General features: G+C 47.0%; 7 protein-coding genes across 7 annotated transcripts; 4 read left to right on the forward strand and 3 right to left on the reverse strand.

The window, feature by feature from the left end:
• Nucleotides 1-494: 494 nt before the first annotated feature.
• N7532_007199 (uncharacterized protein) lies at nt 495-1,971 on the forward strand (the record flags this gene model as incomplete). The annotated part of the gene is made up of 6 exons (XM_056619692.1): nt 495-751; nt 811-1,016; nt 1,067-1,509; nt 1,536-1,580; nt 1,627-1,634; nt 1,656-1,971. 6 exons carry the CDS (start codon nt 495-497, stop codon nt 1,969-1,971), a joined length of 1,275 nt encoding a protein of 424 aa, XP_056473058.1.
• Nucleotides 1,972-2,391: 420 nt separating this feature from the next.
• On the reverse strand, nt 2,392-3,486 carry N7532_007200 (DUF4219 domain-containing protein; the record flags this gene model as incomplete). Its single annotated transcript, XM_056619693.1, has 1 exon — nt 2,392-3,486. The coding sequence occupies one exon, from the start codon at nt 3,484-3,486 to the stop codon at nt 2,392-2,394; it is 1,095 nt and encodes a 364-aa protein (XP_056473059.1).
• A 431-nt stretch (nt 3,487-3,917) lies between these two features.
• On the reverse strand, nt 3,918-4,127 carry N7532_007201 (uncharacterized protein; the record flags this gene model as incomplete). The annotated part of the gene is made up of 1 exon (XM_056619694.1): nt 3,918-4,127. One exon carries the CDS (start codon nt 4,125-4,127, stop codon nt 3,918-3,920), a length of 210 nt encoding a protein of 69 aa, XP_056473060.1.
• Nucleotides 4,128-6,651: 2,524 nt separating this feature from the next.
• N7532_007202 (uncharacterized protein) lies at nt 6,652-6,981 on the reverse strand (the record flags this gene model as incomplete). Its single annotated transcript, XM_056619695.1, has 1 exon — nt 6,652-6,981. One exon carries the CDS (start codon nt 6,979-6,981, stop codon nt 6,652-6,654), a length of 330 nt encoding a protein of 109 aa, XP_056473061.1.
• Nucleotides 6,982-15,173: 8,192 nt separating this feature from the next.
• Nucleotides 15,174-16,209, forward strand: N7532_007203 (uncharacterized protein; the record flags this gene model as incomplete). The annotated part of the gene is made up of 4 exons (XM_056619696.1): nt 15,174-15,338; nt 15,395-15,459; nt 15,513-15,828; nt 15,901-16,209. The coding sequence occupies 4 exons, from the start codon at nt 15,174-15,176 to the stop codon at nt 16,207-16,209; spliced, it is 855 nt and encodes a 284-aa protein (XP_056473062.1).
• A 1,467-nt stretch (nt 16,210-17,676) lies between these two features.
• Nucleotides 17,677-18,071, forward strand: N7532_007204 (uncharacterized protein; the record flags this gene model as incomplete). Its single annotated transcript, XM_056619697.1, has 2 exons — nt 17,677-17,843; nt 17,900-18,071. The coding sequence occupies 2 exons, from the start codon at nt 17,677-17,679 to the stop codon at nt 18,069-18,071; spliced, it is 339 nt and encodes a 112-aa protein (XP_056473063.1).
• A 1,352-nt stretch (nt 18,072-19,423) lies between these two features.
• Nucleotides 19,424-19,822, forward strand: N7532_007205 (uncharacterized protein; the record flags this gene model as incomplete). The annotated part of the gene is made up of 1 exon (XM_056619698.1): nt 19,424-19,822. One exon carries the CDS (start codon nt 19,424-19,426, stop codon nt 19,820-19,822), a length of 399 nt encoding a protein of 132 aa, XP_056473064.1.
• Between the last annotated feature and the right edge of the window lie 1,586 nt (nt 19,823-21,408).

Below are 21,408 nucleotides of genomic sequence, written 5' to 3' on the forward strand. Positions count from 1 at the left end.
ACTTGGATACGATGAAAAGTTACTTTGGGGATGCTTAGCTAAAGACGGTGTAGGACTCAGACAAACGGTGGGTCAGATAAGCTTTATCCTTGCCCAATTGGATCCTTCACTGCACATAGGATGGCAGGCCTCCAATCATGAGTGCGGAGAAGCGTGCGGAGTCAAACTTAGGCTTTCGCCTCTGCCACCTGGAGTCGCAGAAATGAATGGCTAGGCTGTACTGCATAGAGTTTACATAGACATTTGTAGGGTTACGGAGTAAACGTGGGGAAACTCTCCCAGTCCAAGATCCCACGTTGATCCAATCATTATTCCCAAATCCCAGACTCAGTTGTCGCTTCAGTGTTTTTCGCTAGCCCTCTTTCCCCTTCCCCCCTCCCCCAAAGTTCTCCTAACGCGCACGTGGCCGGTATTTGTCGAGCGATCATTAAATAAACTGCGTAAAGGAAAGCTGGCCGAAGTTGTTGTCAAAAACAGCCAAAGGAGACCCCCAGATGGCGCTGACCAGCGAGCAATTTCAGGCTATCTCAATTGCAGAACGAGTCGGAGGGAGCTTCTCTCTGCTCGGTTGTGCGTTCATTTTGATCACCCATTGTGCCTCAGCCTCTTTTCGCAGGCCGGTGAACAGATTAATTTTTTATGCGTCTTTTGGGAGTATCTTCTCCGCCATTGCGTCTCTAATGAGCAGGGATGGTGTTTCAAGGGGTGCAGATTCCGCCTTGTGTCTTGTGCAGGCCTTTTTCATCCAATAGTATGTTTCTTCCTCGCCGCATCAAGAACCTCGCAGATAGCTGACTGTGAGGAATGAAGTTGGATGCCAGCGGATACGTTATGGTCCTTCTGTATGGCGCTTAATATTTATCTTACCTTCTATCGAAGATACTCAGCGGAAGACTTGAGAAGGCTGGAGAAGTGGTATTTTCTTCTCTGCTATGGGTTACCGCTAGCACTTGCAACGGCGCTGTGCATCATCAATACAACTGAAAGAGGGAGGATTTATGGACCAGCCTTGGTGGGTACCTAATTCCCTAGCAGATGATTATAAGAAACTGATTACGTTGTCTAGATTTGGTGTTCAATTACCGAACCATGGCAGTTTCTCCGCTTAGTGTGTTTCTATGGTCCCGTGTGGTAGGGTTCGCGCAAAGCTCTTTTGCAGCATCGGAACTGATTTTCTTGTCTCATAGGGTCCTGAGTATCGTGACTTTTACAATCTACGCAGCAGTCGGTAGCAACATCTTCCAGAAACATCAGACTTTACAAGCGGCAATAGACGCATCACCGGACAGCAGAGCTGTTAAGGATGTTCGAACAGTTACTACGGTGGATATAATTCGGGCCACGGCAGGAGCCCTGGCTGTGGAGCCAGCAACCCCTTACTCAATTTGCATCGAAACTCACCAGTCGCAATCCGGAAGCGGCATAGACGCCCAGATCAACAAAAACAACGCATTGCGGAGCTACATGAGATATTCATTCCTATTCTTTGTGGCAATGGTAATCACCTGGGTATGAATATTCTCTTTCCTATGCAGATGTCGTCTTCCCTCTTCGGCTTTACTTCCATCACGACAGTTTACGTATTTATACAAGTTCATCTCGGGCTTTCGCTGATGGGTTCTTCAGATCCCGTCGTCTATAAATCGAATCTACAGTTTAATAGACCCTAGCCAAGCTAATTTTGGCTTGAATCTGGCAGGAGCGCTGGTTCTATCTTTACAGGGTTTTTGGAACGCCGTTATTTACATTTCAACCACGTCCGCAATAATCAAAAACATGTGGGCTTCCAACGTTAAGTCCAGACCTCTCCTACGATTTCCTTGGAGGACCTCTGGGAGGAAGACTTGTGGCATTCCGCTCGAGAACATGGGCTTTGATGGGAGGTCTGATGCAGGGAGTACCTCCTCTTTGGCGATGCGGCCACCGTTCGAGTCTTCCACTATGTCTCCTAATGCGGAATTTGATGTATAGGTAATCAGGGTTAGCTTATATGCTTCATAATCTACTGTATATATTCTAATGAATCACCTGCAACCTTGACTACCCAACGTATGTTGGGAAATCCACTAACCGGCCCCACATAATATTTTACGAATATTACTTGACCCTCCTACGGAGGGTCCGCCACCCAAACGCTACCTACCACCCAAACGCTAGATTTTCAAACATTTCAACTTCAACTTCAAATTACATCAACACACATCATAGATTTACATATTTTATTAGATAAAAGGTTATATTAGGTCCTAAACTATACAAATCAATAAAAATTGGGGTTTTTCAAACGTTTTTGAGCTCGCCCGTACTTCCTGATCTCTACTAAGGCCTTCTTCCACCTCTGTCTCTGCCGCTTTTGATCAGCTTCCTCACTTAATTTATACTCCTTTCGCTTTATTTCCTTGACTTGACTAGGAGATATAATACCAGTGATTCTTGCATGGCGTCGGGAGGCATTCCGCCGAGCAAGGCGTGCAGCTGTAGCAGCTTGAGTTGTATCGTCACTCTCGCCCTCACAATATTGATCCTTGGTCTCTTGTAAGAAGTCGGCGGGCCCTGCCGTTCTTCTGCCTGGCCTTGATGTGATTCATTTTGTGGTGAGCCAGAAACACTCCTTTCTGTTTTGACACCGTTGTCCCGCTTAGGGCGCAAATGCGGGTTCTTTTTCCAGCATTTCGAGACTTCATGGCCTCGTTTCTTGCAGTAATTGCATTTCTTGACAGACGCCTTCACTGTGTTAACTGACGGTGCTCCGCGCGGAGGAGTTGGAGAATTCTTTGCTGAAACTGTCCGTTCAGCATTTGCAAGGCGATTCCCAATCATGGCGGGATTGGCCGGATCCTTGTCATTTTGGATGGCATCAACTATCAGCGCATATTCCGGTCCGATCTGAGTTAAGAGGATTGCAACGTGTGCGTGATCCCCAATTGACCCTGGCATGATCGCATTTAAGCGATGTACTAGCAATCGGACTCGATCAACGAATTCACGTATACTAGTGCAGCTAGATCCAGTCGTTTCTTTGAGCTGGGCGAAAAGTTCGCAGAATGTAGCTAGCTCCATTCGTCTATATCGCTCTTCAAGGTCGTTCCAGAGATCTCGAGATGTTTCTAGCCCTGCAACATGAACACTGATTTCGACGGAAAGATATCGAAAGATTGTGTGATAGGCTTCAGCCTCACGTTTGGACCATTCCTGATGTCGCTCAAAAGCCTGGACTTCAGCTTCTAGACGAGCTTCGATAGCCTTCTGTCTTGGGGCTCCAATAAGGCGTTCATCAACCAGTGGAACAATGTCGGCCGTAATCGGCTTTGCGTATTTAAAAAGGCAGTTAGGGCGTTGGAGATCTCCGGACACGACATCCCAGACTTGTCTTGCCTTTAAGTAGGAGGTCATAAGATGCTTCCAAGTTGCATAACTATCACTCCCTGTTAAAGGCCCAATAGCCGCGACATTTCGGTCGGGAGACTCGGTTAGATGTGCAGGCATCGTGGCTGTGCCTGAAGTGCGGGGTAAATATAACTTCACCAAGTTGTAGTATGCAGTGGTTCTCAGAGTGAGTGGAGACGACATCCGAGAAGTTAGCAGCCTGGCTCATAACCTGTTGTACTTCAGAGGAAGATTGCTTATATTCCTTCTGGACAGAAAACTTGAGGGTTTATATACACGTGCGACCTCCAGATTGATTTCTAATCAAAGCTGGTAATTCCGTGAGGTTAGGAATTGATTCCGTCACGATATGACATATCACAACAGTAACACATGGGCCCCATCGAAACCCATATCGGTCGACAAACAGTGCAAACACAGGAAGAAGCATGACTGCATATTTTATGTAGTTCGAGGCTGTAAGGTAGAGCTTAGGATCAATATCAATTGGCCTCAATTTTGAATTAAACAACCTGATCTTTTATATACAGCTAATAATACGCCCAATTCTCGTCATCTTGTCTTAGACGCTTTCGGGCTCTCACTGATGTACGCATCTGAGTGCTTCCCTGCTCAAATTTAGACAGCGGAAGATCAGCCTCATCATTAGAGATATGAGCCTGCTGGGCGTCGTCTTTATCTCCGCTCTCTTGTATAACCTTATCCTCCTCGGTAACGTGGTTCATCACCTCGCCGATCATATCATCTCGCCGATCACTTTTTCGACACAACACCATCACAAAGAGTAATTAGACAACCAATTCACTTCAATTAATTAAGCCTACACAGAACCACATACTCCAGATATTTCTACTTCGACCTGGCATGTTCGTGTATTATGCTCGGGCTCACCGCCAGTTACCACATCGCCGTGTAGTCGCCCGCCTCTCCCTGTTGTAATCCCGATTTCGACGTATATCCCGCGCTAACTGTTCCTCGATCTCCTTCTGGGCCAAAATATCGCTTACATCCTCTCCAGTCAAAACACCTCCATGGCAGACACGTGCTTTTTGGCCCTCCGGCGTTTACTAAGTGCTTCGTTCGCCTTCCGAATCATACGGTTTTCCTCTATCAGCAGGGTGTTCTGGTGGGCGATTGCTTCCATACCCTTGGCTAATTGCTTGACAGCCGAGAAATTGGTGTTGGTGAGCTTCCTTGATGACCATCAATCCGAAATTTTACAAAAGTAGACTGCGAAATGGCCTCGGTCGGGTTATGTGGCGTTTGAGAGACCCAAGCGTTCAAGTGGGTATCAGGGGGGGGTCGTGGGTGTTGGCGTCCGTAGCTTGATGTCCAGCTTAGAGATGACGGCTTGCGGGTCAAATGGGACGAGTCCAGCACCTCGAAAACCACTGGCAATGTTTTCCTTGGTCATTGTAGCATTGTATGCCGCGTGAAAGGCCAAAAAGAACTCGACTTTAGTGATGTGGTTAATATGGGCCCGGATGAACGACTCGATCTGCTTGCCGTATACCCTCTTTAAAGGGCCAAAAAGTCCGACATCGAGTGGCTGGGTCAGGTGGGAAGAATGAGGCGGTAGACAGACAGGAATGATGTTGTTGTCTTTGCAATAAGTCTCGAATTCCACCGACTGGTGGCTCTCGTGCCCGTCCAATACCAACATCCGATACACACACATTGTCCGCGCCCTGGTACTCCTATCAAAGTGTTGAATCCAATCTAGGCCGGTGTTACTATCGGTCCAACCATTTGAAGTCGGTTTGATAGCCCAGGTAGGAGGAAGGCCGGTTTCGGAGTACCAATTAGAGAGGTGGTATTGGCCTTGGACTAGTAGAAAAGGAGGCACGTCAAAGCCGTCACCACTCACGCAGGTAATCGCCGTCGCCCATTCTCGGTTACCAGGTTGAACTGCCTTGCCCTTCCCACGACGATCGGATCGGGTAACGACCATTGAAGGGCAGATCATACCCATCATAAACCCAGTCTCGTCGAAGTTGTATAAATCGCAGTCCAGAATGCCGTACTTAGCGCGCATGTTGAACACAAGTCGGAACCACGCGCTAATAAGTTCAGAATCTTCGCAGAGAGCTCTCTGCAAGTCATAGGCGCGAGAAAAACGCGTGCGCAGCTCATCTCGTCGCTTAATAAAGCGATATGGCCATTGCTTTCCGACGCGTGGCGCGCCCCGCGACGCGAGAATGTAATCGGCCATTTCGCGCACACCTTCGATTGCGGGCGGAAATCCTCGTGAATCTAGGTCTAAAATGTGTTGAACTATGACATCCTCTTCTATCTCAGTCAGGCTCCGAGCGACAGGCCGGTAATCGGTTTTAGGGGTGCGGCCCTTCATTCTGTCGGCGAGTGTGGTATAAGGAACATTGTAGATCTTTGCAGCAGCACGGATGCTTAATTTCCTGGAGGATCGGATAGATTGAATGGCAATAATAATTCTGGCTTCTTTTGATTGGGCCTGCATTATTCGTTGTGGAGATATTACATGAAAAATGTGGAAGGTGGTACTGTGTCGGGAAAGTGGTCGGCGAGGTGATATGATCGGCGAGGTGATGAACCACGTTAGGCAAGATAAGAAGCAAGGCCAATTAAGTATGTATACTTAATTGTAACGTTAAGTGCGAACGAATCAACTAAGAGAATCCGAAAACAAGTATCAAACTTATAACAAAGTGATATATTGTTAAGAAACGCAAAGAACTAAACTAGTACATGTAGTATGAGTGACTTTATATATCCAACAGTCAACATAGTCAACATAGTCCTCGTTTGACCAACTATGTTATAAACAACTCTCCCTCATAAACCCCATACAGTACACTCTGGCTGGGGACGACACTTAAAGCTCTCCTGCTTGCCACTTAACTGCCACTTGCACCTGGTCCAGGCTAATCCTGGGCCTTTGTCTCATGCTCGGTCTTGGCGCTCAAGGTCGCAACAGTGGGAATCAAACTCACGCACTCAGTGGTCATGCACTCTGCGCTCATAACCATTTGTTTTTACCACTAGACCAAAATACGAATCCGTACCCAGTCGAGTGTATGGTGGTTTATAAACAACTGATTGCGACAGGTTGGGGTAAATGAAACCATCCATCCATCCAGCCAGCCTGTATACAGTACAGATTAGGTGTTAAGTCCACATTGTCTCCCCTACACAAACCAGCCTGTCTCACAGTGTCTCATCTTCAGCCAACATCCTCACAAACTTTCACGCCAAGTCATCAGGATGTCAAATGTCGGTATTTGTCACTTAGTGTAGTTCGTAGCTTTTGAATTTACGAAACGGATACTTGAAACCGTTGTTTCCAAGATGTCCAATGTATTTATGCCCCTTGCATCCAGGCTCTTCATAAGCGATGAAACCTTTTGGATCCCAAAACAATCGAGTGGCAGGGTCGAAGATAATACCAACGATTAGGTCGTTGATGGAGGATGGAAGGTTTTTGCAATTGACGTCGAATGTGCCACTTTCGAAGGCGGAATTGTAACCGCCAGCGCCAAAGAATTGAAGTTTCCACGCAAAGGATTGAGACACAAGGACAAACCCCGTGGACAGACTGAACAGATTTGTGACCCTCATTGTGGTAAATTATAAAACTATTTGATGAAGTTAGCACTGGTCTGAAACATCATAGCCTATTGACTCCTCACTGATCAACTTCAAACACTTGTGACAACTGCTTTCTTTGAATCTCCGTTTGGATGTCAAAATGCACAGGGACAGAAATTGATGGGACTTTCCTCTCTCAAATATGAATTTTGGCAGCTTGGCAATTTTCAGCAGAAACACAAAATGTGAATACAATATTCCAATGGTTCCTTCTTGTGGAGAGAGTTTGTTGACAGTATCGTAAATAAGGTTTTTTTGCAGTCAAGGAACAGTGTGTGTATGGTTTGGCAACAATGGGTCACCTGTCACTACGGTCTCATACAAGTGTGTGCACAGTGCCGACGAAAAAGTTTGAAACCACCGTCTTTACCGCTTTGCCACACCGCCTTCTTATGTAATATACAGTGACGCAGCAAAAGTTTTAACACCCCTTAGTTAATGGACCCACCCGTTATTAGTAATATTCTGCCGGTTTTAAATCTTCGTGCCATTAAAACTAATAACCGGCCCCACGTAATTTTTACCAAAACTGCGTATACCAACCCTGGCTCTCAATAATAGCCTGCACTCGATGCGGCATCATCTCAGAGAGATGCTTCAGATGATCTAAATTCAATTGATCCCACGCAAGCTGAGCCGTAGCTACTTAAATAGCCTTGGTTTGCTCGTTATTCTTCATATGAATCAGGTCAGGCCGAAGTTTGTAAATCTCAGCTTTCATCAACGCCCACAGGTTCTCGATAGGGTTCAAATCAGGCGAATGTGGAGGCTATTCCATAACTTCAATCTCTAGATCTCGTAGTGCATCTCGGACAATATGTGCTGTGTGTGTTGGCACGTTATCATGCTGAAAAATGCAGTCATCGTTGGCTATCAAGATAGGCAGGATTTGGAGGTATAAATCTCGGATCACGACGCTATTCACACCTCCACGCTCCGACTTCGGATCTCCGAATAGAGGAATCAGCCCAGTTCGACGCGTAGCCCCCGAAAAAGCAGCCCAAAACATCTGCTTAACTTGCTTCCCTCTTTGTGGGAGACCTTAGATGGGAGGCCTTAGACTTGTCCGAGTCGAGGCTGGTCTTTTAGACGGGTGAAAGTCCATTCACGGCGTACTCCAATGCCTCTTTCAACCGGACATTCATCAGACCAAAAAACCCGGGCCCAATCTTTAGGCGTAAAGTGTTGATATTTGTAAGCCTATTCAGCCCTTTTCTGCGCGTGTTCTTCGGTCAAATAAGGTCTCCAACTGCAGCGCCATTTTTAAAGATTCTCAGCATTTAAGAGACGTCGGATCGAGTCGATTTTAACTCTGTGGGAGACCTCAGTAAGGAGATCCTCGCGTGTAACCCGAGGGTTCTCCTGCATAGCATCAAGAAGACGTACTTTATTGGCTTCATTCAGCTTTTTTGGTCGACCCGATCGAGGCTTCGAGAACCCGGCACGCCTTTCTTGCTCTTTCTTAATAGTATAGCGTATTGTGGAGAGAGAAATCCATGGATATCTCTTATGGATTCGCTTATAACCCCACTGGACGGCCGAATGAAGCTCGCAAATCCTTTCACGGAGTGCCGGTGTAATTTCTGAACGTGAAAGCATTATCAAATGGCCTATAGCAAGAGGTATGCTTAATAAAAAGGGGAAGAAAATAAGAAGATAGGGAAAAACGCGGCACGCGCTATACATTCGACCTAATTAGCGTGTTTAGGCTAGGCGGTGTAGGCAGTAATAAAAGGCGGTACAAGAGTGGGTCTAGAGGGGTGTTAAAACTTTTGCTGCGTCACTGTAGTTACTAACAAATCGATGCACGATTCTGTGGAGACATGCATTGGGGACACCCCAAATTGCTACCAGGACGCCCCGACCGACAAAAAACAAGTGCTCAGGCGTCAACCAAAGCACCTAAGCGATGCAGCGGCTGTCGGAGTCTTGATCATACGTAAAATAGATGTCCTGAGAGAGAGTCAGGAATTTCATGGTGTTTTCGTGGAGATAATACATTTCTTTGGAGAGTGATGGAGACGGGCGAGTGGCTTGCTCGGGGTGGGCGGCTCGTATGGGAATTACGTTATGTGATTTCATTTATGAATAATTCGAGGCTATTTTAGTGGAGTAATTTGCGATTGAAAATGGGCGATTTTTTTGGTGAGGGCATGGAGGTGGAGAAGCGACCAGTCCTAGGTAACAAGGCCAAAGCACCAGTCCAGCACGATCATCGATGAGGTATTTTTTCTATTGGATACTTGTGATGGCACAGTACCTGCAGTTACCAAGCAAAGAAGCCACGAAAGAACGGAGCAGCAATCACGACCAGGCAGACACGAAGGAGCGGGGTCACACGTTCACGGCACCAGGACCGACACAGGCGAAGTGGTAAACCATCGAATCGAGAATGAAGGGAGAATACCGAGGGAAACGAATAAGTCGAACAATCCAGGCATTTGCAGAAAGAGTGCTGAAGTATTGGTTGAGTGATCGCTTTGTGAAGGAATTGTTTATGTCGCGTCGCTCGGGGAACATGGAGTGCATATATTGTTAGGGAGATGTGTGTTGTTATTGGTCATCTAAGCTACAATGGAGTAACGTAATCGATAAGCGAGCGGAACATGTAAGCGAGCGGAACACCCTACCAACCCCATTAAATTTAAACCAATTTATATACACCATAACGCCAATTATATACAAAAAAAGTCTAACGAGGGCGCTTAGGGCACTGTAACCTTCTATGCCCTAATTCACGACAGTCACTGCACCGCGGGGGTGCGCGTCGAATTGGCTCCGAAGCGTTTTGAATAGCTTCATGCGCTTGGTCCGATTGGCCTTCGGACACCTGGTTTGGCGTTGATATTGGCGCTGGCGTCTCCCCAATAGTAACCCCGCTTTCAAACGCTAGGCGCTTTGTAGATTTGGTGCGTTTAGATGTCTGCTTTGCGTTGGCGGCGCGTAATAGCTTGCATTGCTCAGCTAGAAATGTGTTGTTATGCATCGCAATTTCGCACCCCTTAATAATCTGATCTAACGCACGTTGTGTAGGGCTAGAAGGGCTCTGCGAGCGCTGACGTAGTAGCACTTTTACCGAAGAAGCTTGTTTATCCAATTGGCTTGGATTTTGGGGGGTTTTTAGTGAGAAATCACTACCCCTACTCCCTGGTGGCGTTGGCGTTTTGAGCTGGATATTGAGGTTTTGAAGCACTGTTTCGGCATTGAATGGCACTAAACCTGCTGCTGCAAAGCTATTTTTTATAGTCTCTGCTTTATAGCTTTGAGCGCGCGCAATTGGGTAAGCTTGTAAGAACCAAGCTTAGATATTGAATTCAACCCGGCGCAGATCTCGGTCTCAATCTCTTTACTATAACGTAATTCACAAGCGAGTCGATCACACAACCGAGTCGATCAGCCAACTACAGTCATAATTTTGATTTGCATATATTACCACCACAGCGCAATTAAATTAATAGCTACTGCTTCGGACATCTATTTATCTCATGCCCTATCACTCCACATCCACTGCATCTTGGTGGAGCCCGAGTTCGTTGCGTACTGGCCTGATTTGCGATCTCCACGGAGGTTGTAGCTTCGGCTTCAGCTGGCTGTTGGCTGGCCTGTATCAACGCACGCGCCTCTGTAGCACCTAATGCTGTATCATGAGATATTTGGCGAGTGGATCTTGATTGCTTTTGCTTATTCTTTGTATTTGCAGCACGTAGGCCCCGGTTTTCTTCGGCTAAAAGCACTGCGCTATGCATAGCCATATGGCAGCCCTTAATCAGTTGATCAATGGCCGCTTTGGTGGGCGTAGGAAGGCTTTGAGATCGATATTTAAGTAGTGCCTTAACCGAAGATGCCTGCCGATGTAGCTGCTTAGAGTTGTGTGGTGTTATAGGCATAAAATCGGCTGAACTGTTGCTTCCACGGCTTCGGGGTGGTGTTGGAGCTTTTAGCCGAATATTGATCTTCGAAAGGACTTGAGTACGATCAAATGGCATAATCCTGTTGCTTTGAAGCCACTTTGTATAGTGGTATCTTTAAATGCTCGTAGACGGGCCTCAGGATATGCCGAAAGGAAGTCAAGCTTGTCGATATGGTTGATGCCATTCCGAGTTAGGCTTTCGACAAGCTCACCATATGCACGCTTTAGGGGGGCAAAGCAAGCCACGTCAAGTGGCTGGAGTAAATGCGTAGAATGCGCTGGCATGTAAATTGGTATAATATCATGTTCCGTGCAGATTTGATCGAATTGAGCCGTTAAATGACTGCCGTGTCCATCAAGGACTAGTAGTCGATATTTGCCCTTCGAGCGGCCTTTAGTGTATGGAATAAAGTGATTCTTAAGCCAGTTAAAGCCAATATCGTCAGTAGTCCATCCATTTGCGCTTTTGTCGATTTTCCAGCCATCCGGAAGGTCATCAAACCACGATTCGATGAAGACTTTGCCCTTAAAGATGATATACGGTGGAAGGTGCCAACCAGCGGCGTTGATTGATTCCACCGCAGTCACCCACTCACGATTCCCAGGTTGTAGCATCGATCGTTTCCCATAATATTCGGCACGAGTGATCACTTTAGCGGTCGCAGTTAGGCCCATTGCGAAGCCAGTCTCATCAAAATTGAAGATATCCTCGTTGGCGATGCCGTACTTGGCTATAACTCGCTGTACAGAGTCGAACCACTCGCCAATGACATCTGGGTCTTCGCATTGTGCCCTTTGGTAGTCGTATCGACGACTAAAGCGACTCGCGATCGTGTCTGCATGACGTTTAATGAAGTTTGGGACCCAATTAATGCCAACGGTCGGAGGACGTGTAGGTCCACGGCTTGCGAGTAGTAAGTTGGCCATATCTTTAGCCAGGCTTGGCCGGGGAGGATTTCCACGTAGATCCATAGATAGTATCCATTCAATAAGCGATTCTTCTTCGAACTGGTCAATTTACGACCATTTGCGCGTGATTCTTGTCGGTATTGCTGACCGCGAAGCCGGCTATATAACGTGCCAAAGGGCACATCAAAACGGCGCGTAGCTTCACGAATAGAAGAGACTTCATGGTTTTTGATGGCTTTAAGAGCTAAGAGGATCCTACCTTCCTGCTCGACACGTTTTTGGGCATTTTGAGAGCGAATTGGTGGCATAGTGGGTGGTGGAAGGTAGTGGAAGATTAAATAGGGGACGCGACCGCGTTGGCTGATCGACTCGCTTGTGTGATCGACTCGCTTGTGTGATCGACTCGCTTGTGTGATCGACTCGCTTGTGGATTACGTTATGCGCGCTTTAAGACACTAAAACAACCAATATCAAGAGGTGTCAGGATGTCGGATACGTGTATCATCTAGTATCGAGGGACGGCCAATTGATGCATGAGATGGATTAACGAGAGTGTGTGTGTGTGTTCCGATCTGTTGAAAATGATCCAGGGGCTATAAACTGCGTATTACATCACAGTTCTTCCGAGAATGACCCGAATTACCATACAATTACGATTGCAATGTGGGTGGATGCTGAATAACCAAGAGCAGTGGAGAATCCACAGTATTTTACCTCTCTCAGAGTTGACAAGAGGTTGTAAAAGATGTGACGAATGAGCAGGCATACAAAGAGGTATAATCTTGTTTTGCTCGCAGATCTGATCGAATTGCGGGGTTAGATGACTCCCATGTCCTTCAAGAATCAAAAGACGCCAAGCACCTTGTGATCGGTGATTTATCGCAGGGATGAATAGAGATTGAAGCCATCGAAGCCCTATTTCATCGGTAGTCCAGCCGTTTTGGCTAACTTCGATCCGCGAACCGATTGGAAGAGAGTTATCTAACCAGCCTTCGGTATAGCCTTTAGCTTTGAAGATAATGCATGGTGGGAGAGCGTATCCCGATGCGCCAATACATTCAATTGCGGTGACCCATTCGCGATTCCCGGACGATAAAAGCTTTGCTCTACCGTAGTATTCTGCTCTAGTGACAACCCTCGTAGAAGATATCACGCCCATCGCAAACCCTGTCTCATCGAAATTGTAGATATTGTCGGGATGAATACCATATTGAATTATAGTCTGTTGGATGGTCTCAAACCACTGCCGAATCGTCTTTGGGTCTTCGCATTGAGCGCGCCGATAGTCATAGCGGCGTGAGAAACGCATTGTAAGCTCCGGCTGGCGTTGTATAAAGTTAAACACCCATTTCTCGCCGACTGTCTGAATGGGGGTAGTGCCACGCTCTGCCAATAGAATATTAGCCATTTCTCGTACATGAGACTGCCGGGGCGCTGCGCCACGCGAATCCATAGAAACTACCCATTTTAGAAGCGATTGCTCTTCTAAAACAGACAATTTATAATTGTTGGCGCGTGTATCCGACCGATTTGTGGTGCCGGCGAGCCGGCGGTGTAGTGTGGTGAGGGGTATATTGAATTGGCGCGCTTCTTCGCGAATCGAGGGAATTTGCTTCTTCTCAATAGCTTCAATAGCTAATAAGACCCTGCCCTCTTGCTCGGCGGCTTTTCTGGCATTTTGGGAGCGAATTGGTGGCATAGTGAGTGTTTGAAGAGAGGGGATGCGCGATCGCGTCGCGATTTTGATGGGGTGTTCCGCCCGCTTACGAGTTACGTTAATAACTATCAGTCTCTCCGATCGACAAATACTTTACCCCATATTTGCTCGTCTCCACGACGTAACCCGAAATCAGCATTGAGCACTCTACCATTGTGCCTAACCGGCGGTTCTTTCCTTCCCGCACTCTCTCGGTAGTTTTCATGTCGCGCAGAAACGCGCTCAGACGGTGACCATACTGCCCTTCATTTCGATTCCCCCCCCCAAAAGAGCTCGTATTCAACGAGGGGGCTAGGTCCCCTAGGAGTGGAGATAATTCTATCCATTCTTGATAATACAATGTCGAATGGCGTCATTTGCCCCCCAATGGTGGCGTAACCTAAAAGGGCCCAGGTCCCCTGAAACCATGTTCTCCAGACGAGTGGCGTCCGTCGGATCGTTGTCATTCTTTACCTAGGTACGGTGTAAATAACAGTGGAGAAATGTTTCTGAATATTACTACCGAAACCAACCGCGTGTCATCGATACCAGGTCAGGAGATTTGCTCCCATCTACGATTCTGCAAGTATTCATCTCTTCGCCTAGTGAACTTCGCGCTAATGGACACATATTGGGCAGTCGCAGATTGGCCGACGGAGCTTGTCAAACAAGATGTGTTAGAGCTCTGAGGTTCTGAAATTTATGTCGCTCTGCCCCAGCTTAACCAGGGAAGAATACTTGTATGTATCGTTATGTCAGATATATTGTTTCTGGTTACCGTCAATATCTGGATCTTACAGCTTATTTACAAACATTAGAGTTCGTGGCGTTTCCATACTGCCTTGATGATAGGTGAAATCCCGATTCGAGAATTCTAGACATTCCTCCGCATCTTCACTAACACATTTGGAATGAAGGAGGGTTTGGCGAACTACCGCTAGCTTGAAGTTGTCAGACTCAAGCTTCTTCCAGGTAGAACGGGCTGTATGGCGGCAACACCTTTGTGCGCAAATACTTACCTTTGGCTTGCACAGGGAATCGGTAGGAGAATCTAACAATAAGCTTTCACCCTGTCGCTGTCCGCCCCAGGTTTTGGCTTAGCCATGTGTTTTGGTTCATGGCACATAAGTGCAAGCGGCCGGTTGGGCGAATTATTCTTCTCTGGGGGTTACCTACCTTATCGCCACCACGTGCTTTTCTCAACCTGGTGGTCCTGGTAGAGGCCCCCTTCGTTACAAACCAAACGACCTATAAGGCTGTGATTTTACCTTGTAAGCAGTTTCAAGAGTTAAACCGACCCCATGACGTTGACTGACGAGCAACTTCGAGCTATCTCAATGGCAGAAAGAGTAGGAGGTAGCTCTTCTCTGCTGGGCTGTGCGTTTATTGTAACGACTTATTGTGCATCTCCCGCTTTTCGCAGGCCAGTCAACCGGTTGATCTTTTATGCGTCGTTTGGAAATGCCTTCTCTGCCGTTGCGTCACTGATGAGCAGGGATGGAGTTACAAAGGGCCGGAATTCTGCCTTATGTCTCGCACAAGCATTCTTCATCCAATAGTATGTCCCTCACCCTCTATGCCACGTTTTCAGAATCTAATTGCTGTGACTGAAGTTGGATGCCAACGGACTCGTTGTGGTCCTTTTGTATGGCGGTTAACATATATCTTACTTTTTACCGGAAATACTCAGCAAAAGACCTCAAAAAGCTTGACAAGTGGTACTTTCTTCTATGCTACGGGTTGCCACTGATAGCAACGGTACTAAGCCTCATAAAGTCTACTGAAAGGGGAAGGGTCTATGGGCCAGCTTTGGTAGGTACTTCCCAAACGCCTTGCCAACTACGGGTATAAAACTGACTCCCAATTAGATATGGTGCTCAATTGCAGAGCCGTGGCAATTTCTTCGTTTAGTGTGCTTCTATGGTCCAGTGTGGTAGGGACAAACAATACTGTTTTGCAGCAGCGGATCTAATTTCGTTTTCACAGGGTGGTGAGTATCACAACTTTTGCGATCTATGCCACAGCCGGCGTCCACATTTATCGAAAATTCAAGGCTTTACGATTGGCCAAAGACACTCTACCTGTCAGCAAAGTAATCAGCATTACTCGATCGGTCACTTCCAATGTAAATGCCGCTGCGAAAGCCTTGGCATTTGAGCCAGCTACGCCATATTCAACCTGCATAGAGTCCCAGGAATCCCAAACAGGAAGTGGGTTAAGCATCCAGGTCAACAAGAACAAAGTGATGTGGAGTTATTTGAGATTGTCCTTCCTCTTCTTCATAGCCATGGTAGCTACCTGGGTATGGATATCCTGATCAACCCCTTTCCCAATGCATACGGCACTCACAAGCCATTACTGACGAGGCTTCCAGACGCCATCATTTGTCAATCGAATTTACGGTCTGATCAACTCTAGCGAACCAAACTTTGGCCTGAATTTGGCTGGAGCGTTTGTCCTCTGTCTGCAGGGATTTTGGAACGCCATTATTTACACATCAACCGCGCTCCCAATATTGAAATCCCAGTGGGCTTCCATGACCACATCCAAAACATACTGGAGGCCACCTGGGGGAGTCGTCGAGAGAGAGACTACTGATGTTTCGCTCGAGGACGTGGGATTTGATGGGAGGTCTAATGCAGCCAGCACATCCTCTTTAGCGATCTCTCCACCAATTCAGTAATCAAAGCTCTGGCCGTTCGAGGCTTATATGAAGGACTGCCTAGACTCAGTCACAAAATATTTATAGAGGCTCGATTTTCAATATATATTTCCAGCTCTCCAGCTTTCCCATGAGTGAGCAGGCCAACCATTCTACCTACAGTGGGCGTGGTGATGTTGCAACCTTGGTAGCAGAACGCTGCATGTTACAGAATACCCAGCAAATGGCCAAGAAATTCCATAACCAAGCAAGGGATATAATTGGAAACACTAGGCAGTTGGTCTAAGGCTGGAGGTTACAGTGTTGTTTTTTGGCAACTGTAGTAAATGCAAGCTTTTTCACTTCCAATCGCTAGTCATTGAGGGTAACAAACCAGGCGAGTCCTCAGGCATACCATGAAGGAAGGAAGAAATACAACACGAACACTTGTATCCAGGATGAGTAGTAACAAAAGATCCGTGGTTTCATCACATCCTCGCAACAACAACCCCGAGCAAGCAACAAGCTTCTCCCCAAGTTGAGTGGACTTTACTGTATTTGGGTTGGACCCACATCTCATAACAACTGTAAGATAACATAAATTTATGCTGGTAAATCCGGTACTATTAATTATTTTGAATTTTATGTGATCTGCCTAAGCCAATTTATTATTCCTTAGTACTCAGCGCTATGCCAAAAGATCACGGGATGTAGAAAGGTAAAAACACCGCCACATTCAGGGTTGCAGTATGCAGTGCGCTAGCTTGTTATTGCAACATTAGTCCCTTTTTCTGAAGAGCAGGCCAGGGTCATGGTCCCAGGTGCACGGTAACACGCATACGCAGTTCGCGAAGGATACATGTAACTTGGGATTAAGATTTCAATAGCTCATTCTCTCTTCCCACACTACCCCACATAGGCGACCAGAAAAGCTTGTAGCTACTGAAATTCGCAAAGTGGGGGACGCCGTATTAGGAAAAGTCAAATCCTTCGGCTCCGCGTGCTCACATGCGAACCAATACGGAGTAGAGAGAACCCAAATAATGCCACGGGCAGACCTTGGAGAAAACTTTCTCACGACAGCGTCCCTTCACTATGTCCACTACTCCTCATCGACTTAGCATTAGCTATCTACTTAATGCTGCTTCGGATTCTCCAGGGTGCGTAATTACTGCTGATGCTACGTCATCCTTCCCAATACCTCATCCGCTCCAAGAAGCCTCTTTCAAGTCAATGCAAAGAAAGTTGCTTCATATCCTGAATGAAATCTGGATTTTCCTTTGGCGGTCGAACAACTCACCCCAGATAACTAGACGTTTGACTATGTAGTCTACAACGGAGGCTGATTGCATGATTAGGAAGCATGTCCCGGCTTTCTCGTCGGTAGATCAAGAGGATTTGACAGAATCGATACATCCTAGGTCCCAATTATCATCTTCGCTCCAAAATGCACGTGCTATAAGAACTGCTGAGTTGATGAACGACTATCGAACCCTGCTACTTCATATAATGGAACAAACCTCAAGCTTACCCTTGGGTGGCGCTCTCCAGAAGGGCTATTTGGTACTGAATCAGAACCGTGCAGCTGCCTTGGACTTGTTACGTACCAGCTACAAACCCTCTGCTGCTGCCGACTACAGAGGGAACGAAGACACTCAAACGTCCCAGCTGAGAGAGTAAGCGAAGCAACACCTCATTTCTGCGCCTGCTGAGTAACGAATTAATTGTACAGAATCATCCTTGACGCGAGTGTTCGTCGCCACATAGCATACAAAATTTATCTCCGCGTTGCCGCCGCTAAACGATGGGAGATAAACCGCATGAATTCAGTGCGTGGTGGGGAACAGGATGAGGTTACTGCACGGCTGCGAGTGATCGACTGGACGCTACAAAATGTGGGTTAAAATGCACTCCGTTCGTTCCACTGTCGCTAAGAAGATTCGAAACCAGGAACTATGCAATATTTCCGATCAGTCCATTGCTTCACACCTTTTCGCAGCTGATGAAAGAGCTGGTTACTGGCTGAACGAAGACCCTCCTCTGGAATCAATCATATTTCGCATGCGGTCAGAGATGAAAGAATAGAGTTGAATCCAGCGTCGAATTGTTTTCACTAATTTCACCTAGGCCTAAGGTATGGAGGTGCCCAGAGGTAGCAGGCGCATTGACCCTCGTGTATACTATTCGGCACGCAACAGTTTTCGAAAGAATTGGAACCTATTCTTAATAAAAGCTGATTTACGACTTAATACGGGTTAGCGTGTTTTCGGATAAAGGACAAGAAACAAAATGTGTGTGTTGATAGGACGATATGGAGTTGCGTGTCCCTATCAGTGCTTTATTCTTGTTACAATCCGGTTGCAATAAGAAAATTTATGCATTTAGCTAATCTTTGGTAGGAGCGCTCAGAAAGCCGGCCACCACAGCTGTAAACCTTAACAAGCGCCTGTGAGAGGCCAAACTTGCGGGCTCCTTGTCCACAAGGGCTACTGTCTAGTGTCCCTATACACAACGTCTGAGCGCGATGAAGGAAATGTCGTTGGAAGTTGTTTTGATACATCTTTCGGTTGGGCAAAAACGAACAGGGATCTTTGAGAATAGGCCTTAATCAAAGCAGGAGGATAGATTCCCCATGTCCAGATATCTAAGCGTTTGGTAGCAAATTTCAGGCGGCATGAGTTCGAGCAGGGCTAATAAACAGGGATAGCATGGAGCGTCAGGAGACGGTAAAATTTCAAAAATGAAGATAGCAGGGTGGATGTAAAGTCTTCCATTTTGTTCAAGTAACGGTTTATTCCGGGGAACAAAGGCTGAGTATCAGGGACCCGAGGGATCAGTTCGATTTCGAGGTCCCCGTGGGCAAAGTGACCCTTTGTTTGAGTTAGAGCCTGAGCAGAACAGCCATGTTCAAAGTTAACGTCAAATTCTGGCCAACTGTGTAAAGCAGGAGGATCCAGTCGGTCAAATGGAAGAGCACAGGGAACGCATAGTGGCAGTTCCCTCGGCACTTACATATTTTGCACCATTCACGAAGCATTTTCAGGTCAGATTACTCGTAGAAGCAATGACGAAGATGCCAGATATCTGTTTTCCCTGTTCGCCAAAGGTCGCGTAAACCGTTTATCTTCAACTTTTTAAAACACACAGAGACAGATAGATCTTGCAGACTCGAAGTAACACAGCCCATTATAAGCACACAGCCATAACAGATCGCCGCCACGAAAGCGCGATAACCTACCTCACCCTCTCTGTCAAGATGGCCTCCAATAACCCGCAACCCAAGCGACCTCCAACCAATTTCTTTCCTGCAACACCCAAGTGGGCCGCAATTGTAGAGGCTGGAGCATCCCGGAGTCACCGTCATCAACAATTCCAGGAGGGAAACAACTCGACGGCAATATTAGGGCCCCAGAGATTCCACAGGGCTGATAGCGGGAACAAAGGGGCGCGCTCTTCTAAGGTCCCCATTTTGAATGAAGACCCATGGGCTGACTATGGGAAGGGCATCGAAATTTTCCCCAAGCGGCATATTTTTCTCGCCAGGCACCGTGAGAACAATGAGGAGCTGGTCCATGTGCAGCAGCTCGAGGAGGTCGTGTTTCCGCGTGGAAACACAACCCCTCCTCAATACAATCACCTGTCTCTCGCATCGTAGCTTCCTTCGCCTTCTCCGCTGTTATCAGTATGAGGGGCTAGCCTTCTTGGTTTGGGAGCCCGTGGAGTTGTCTTTGTCACAGATTATCGGGTCCAAGTACTCGATACGGGAGGCCGAGCTTGTCTCTATAGAGTGGCCAGTCAGTACTGACTTAAGAGCCATGAGATTAGCGCCGCAGCTCACCACGCTCCAGATTCTAAAGGGAATTCGACACCTACGGGACTCGAACCGGGCACTTGCCTCGCTCACGAACGAGACAATTTTGCTGACCGATTCTGGGAGTGTCAAGATCGGTATGTGCCGTTGCCATAACTGGCGTCCAAATTAATGCCAGACCCAGAGGTGTGTACTGACGTCATATCGCTTCTCTGGTATCTCAGCGGAAATCGAACGCAGTTGCGAAATTCATGCAGCAGACATGAATGCAGTCATGCTGAAGCTGTTTGTGTTGTGATATGTCATATCGTAACGGAATCAATTCCTAACCTCACGGAATTACCAGCTTTGATTGGAAATCAATCTGGAGGTCGCATGTGTATATAAACCCTCAAGTTTTCTGTCCAGAAGGAATATAAGCAATCTTCCTTTGAACTACAACAATAAGCGGTAGAATCTCTTTCAGCCTTCCTAGCTAGGCAAACGCGCTCTGTCCTGATATAGGTCTTACGGGAAACGGAGCGAAGTGGCACTCCATGCTCGACGGAGATTGCTACAGGGCGGAAAACGACGAAGCGTGCAGCAAAGGCGGCACATTTTGAGCCGGGGCCTCAACGACAACATACGACGCGCTTATCTTGCAACCGTGAATACAAAGAAGAACAGCGCGAAAATATTGAGCGGGAAAAAAGACGACCCGGGAGGCAGAAGGACTTCAGCAAGAAGCCTTCCCTCCGCCGGCCAAAGAGGCTTGGGTCTGTCCGCATAGTGCCAATTATATAGAATTGATCTTCCACAGTCTAGGTTGTCGATGCCTTTGATAATGGTAATTGAAATTGACCGTATTTTTGCATTCCCCCGGGTGATCTATTTGACCGGTGCAACAAGGAGTGAGATATGGTGAAGGCAACCCAACTTGTCGACCTAGTAACTCTCCGCTCAAATCCTAAACAACCTTTCCGTCGTTCAAACTCCTATTTGAGAATTTATTCCAATTATAGAACAAAGGGATAAGTGAGGGTTAACGAATGAGGACAGGGGCTGTGGTCGTCTCAGCTAGTCCTGGAGGTTCTCCTTCGTGTGCGTCAGATTTATACCGGGAATAAATCCATTACGCAGAGAGTTATTACCCATGGACCCCTTTAATGTTCAATGAATTTTTGGAGCATGCCCGCGTGTATATTTTATTTGATATCCCAATGAAGAGGGAAGCGCTCGACGGCTGTCTGACCAGACGGGTCGTGAGTTCCCACCACCACACCCAGTGATCGTACAGAGACACTGCATATGAAGGAAAGCACCAGGGAATGGGAATAAAAAGAATGTGTATCCGTCTGTCCGTGTTTGCGGATGCTGTTTGGATTATCCTCAAGATACATCAACAGCGCCCGAGGCCTAGACGCCTCAGGTACGGAAGGCCATGCTAACTA

This window comes from Penicillium argentinense, assembly GCF_028826775.1.
Source record: "Penicillium argentinense strain IBT 30761 chromosome Unknown utg000006l_segment0_segment0, whole genome shotgun sequence".
Taxonomy (NCBI): Eukaryota; Fungi; Ascomycota; class Eurotiomycetes; order Eurotiales; family Aspergillaceae; genus Penicillium; species Penicillium argentinense.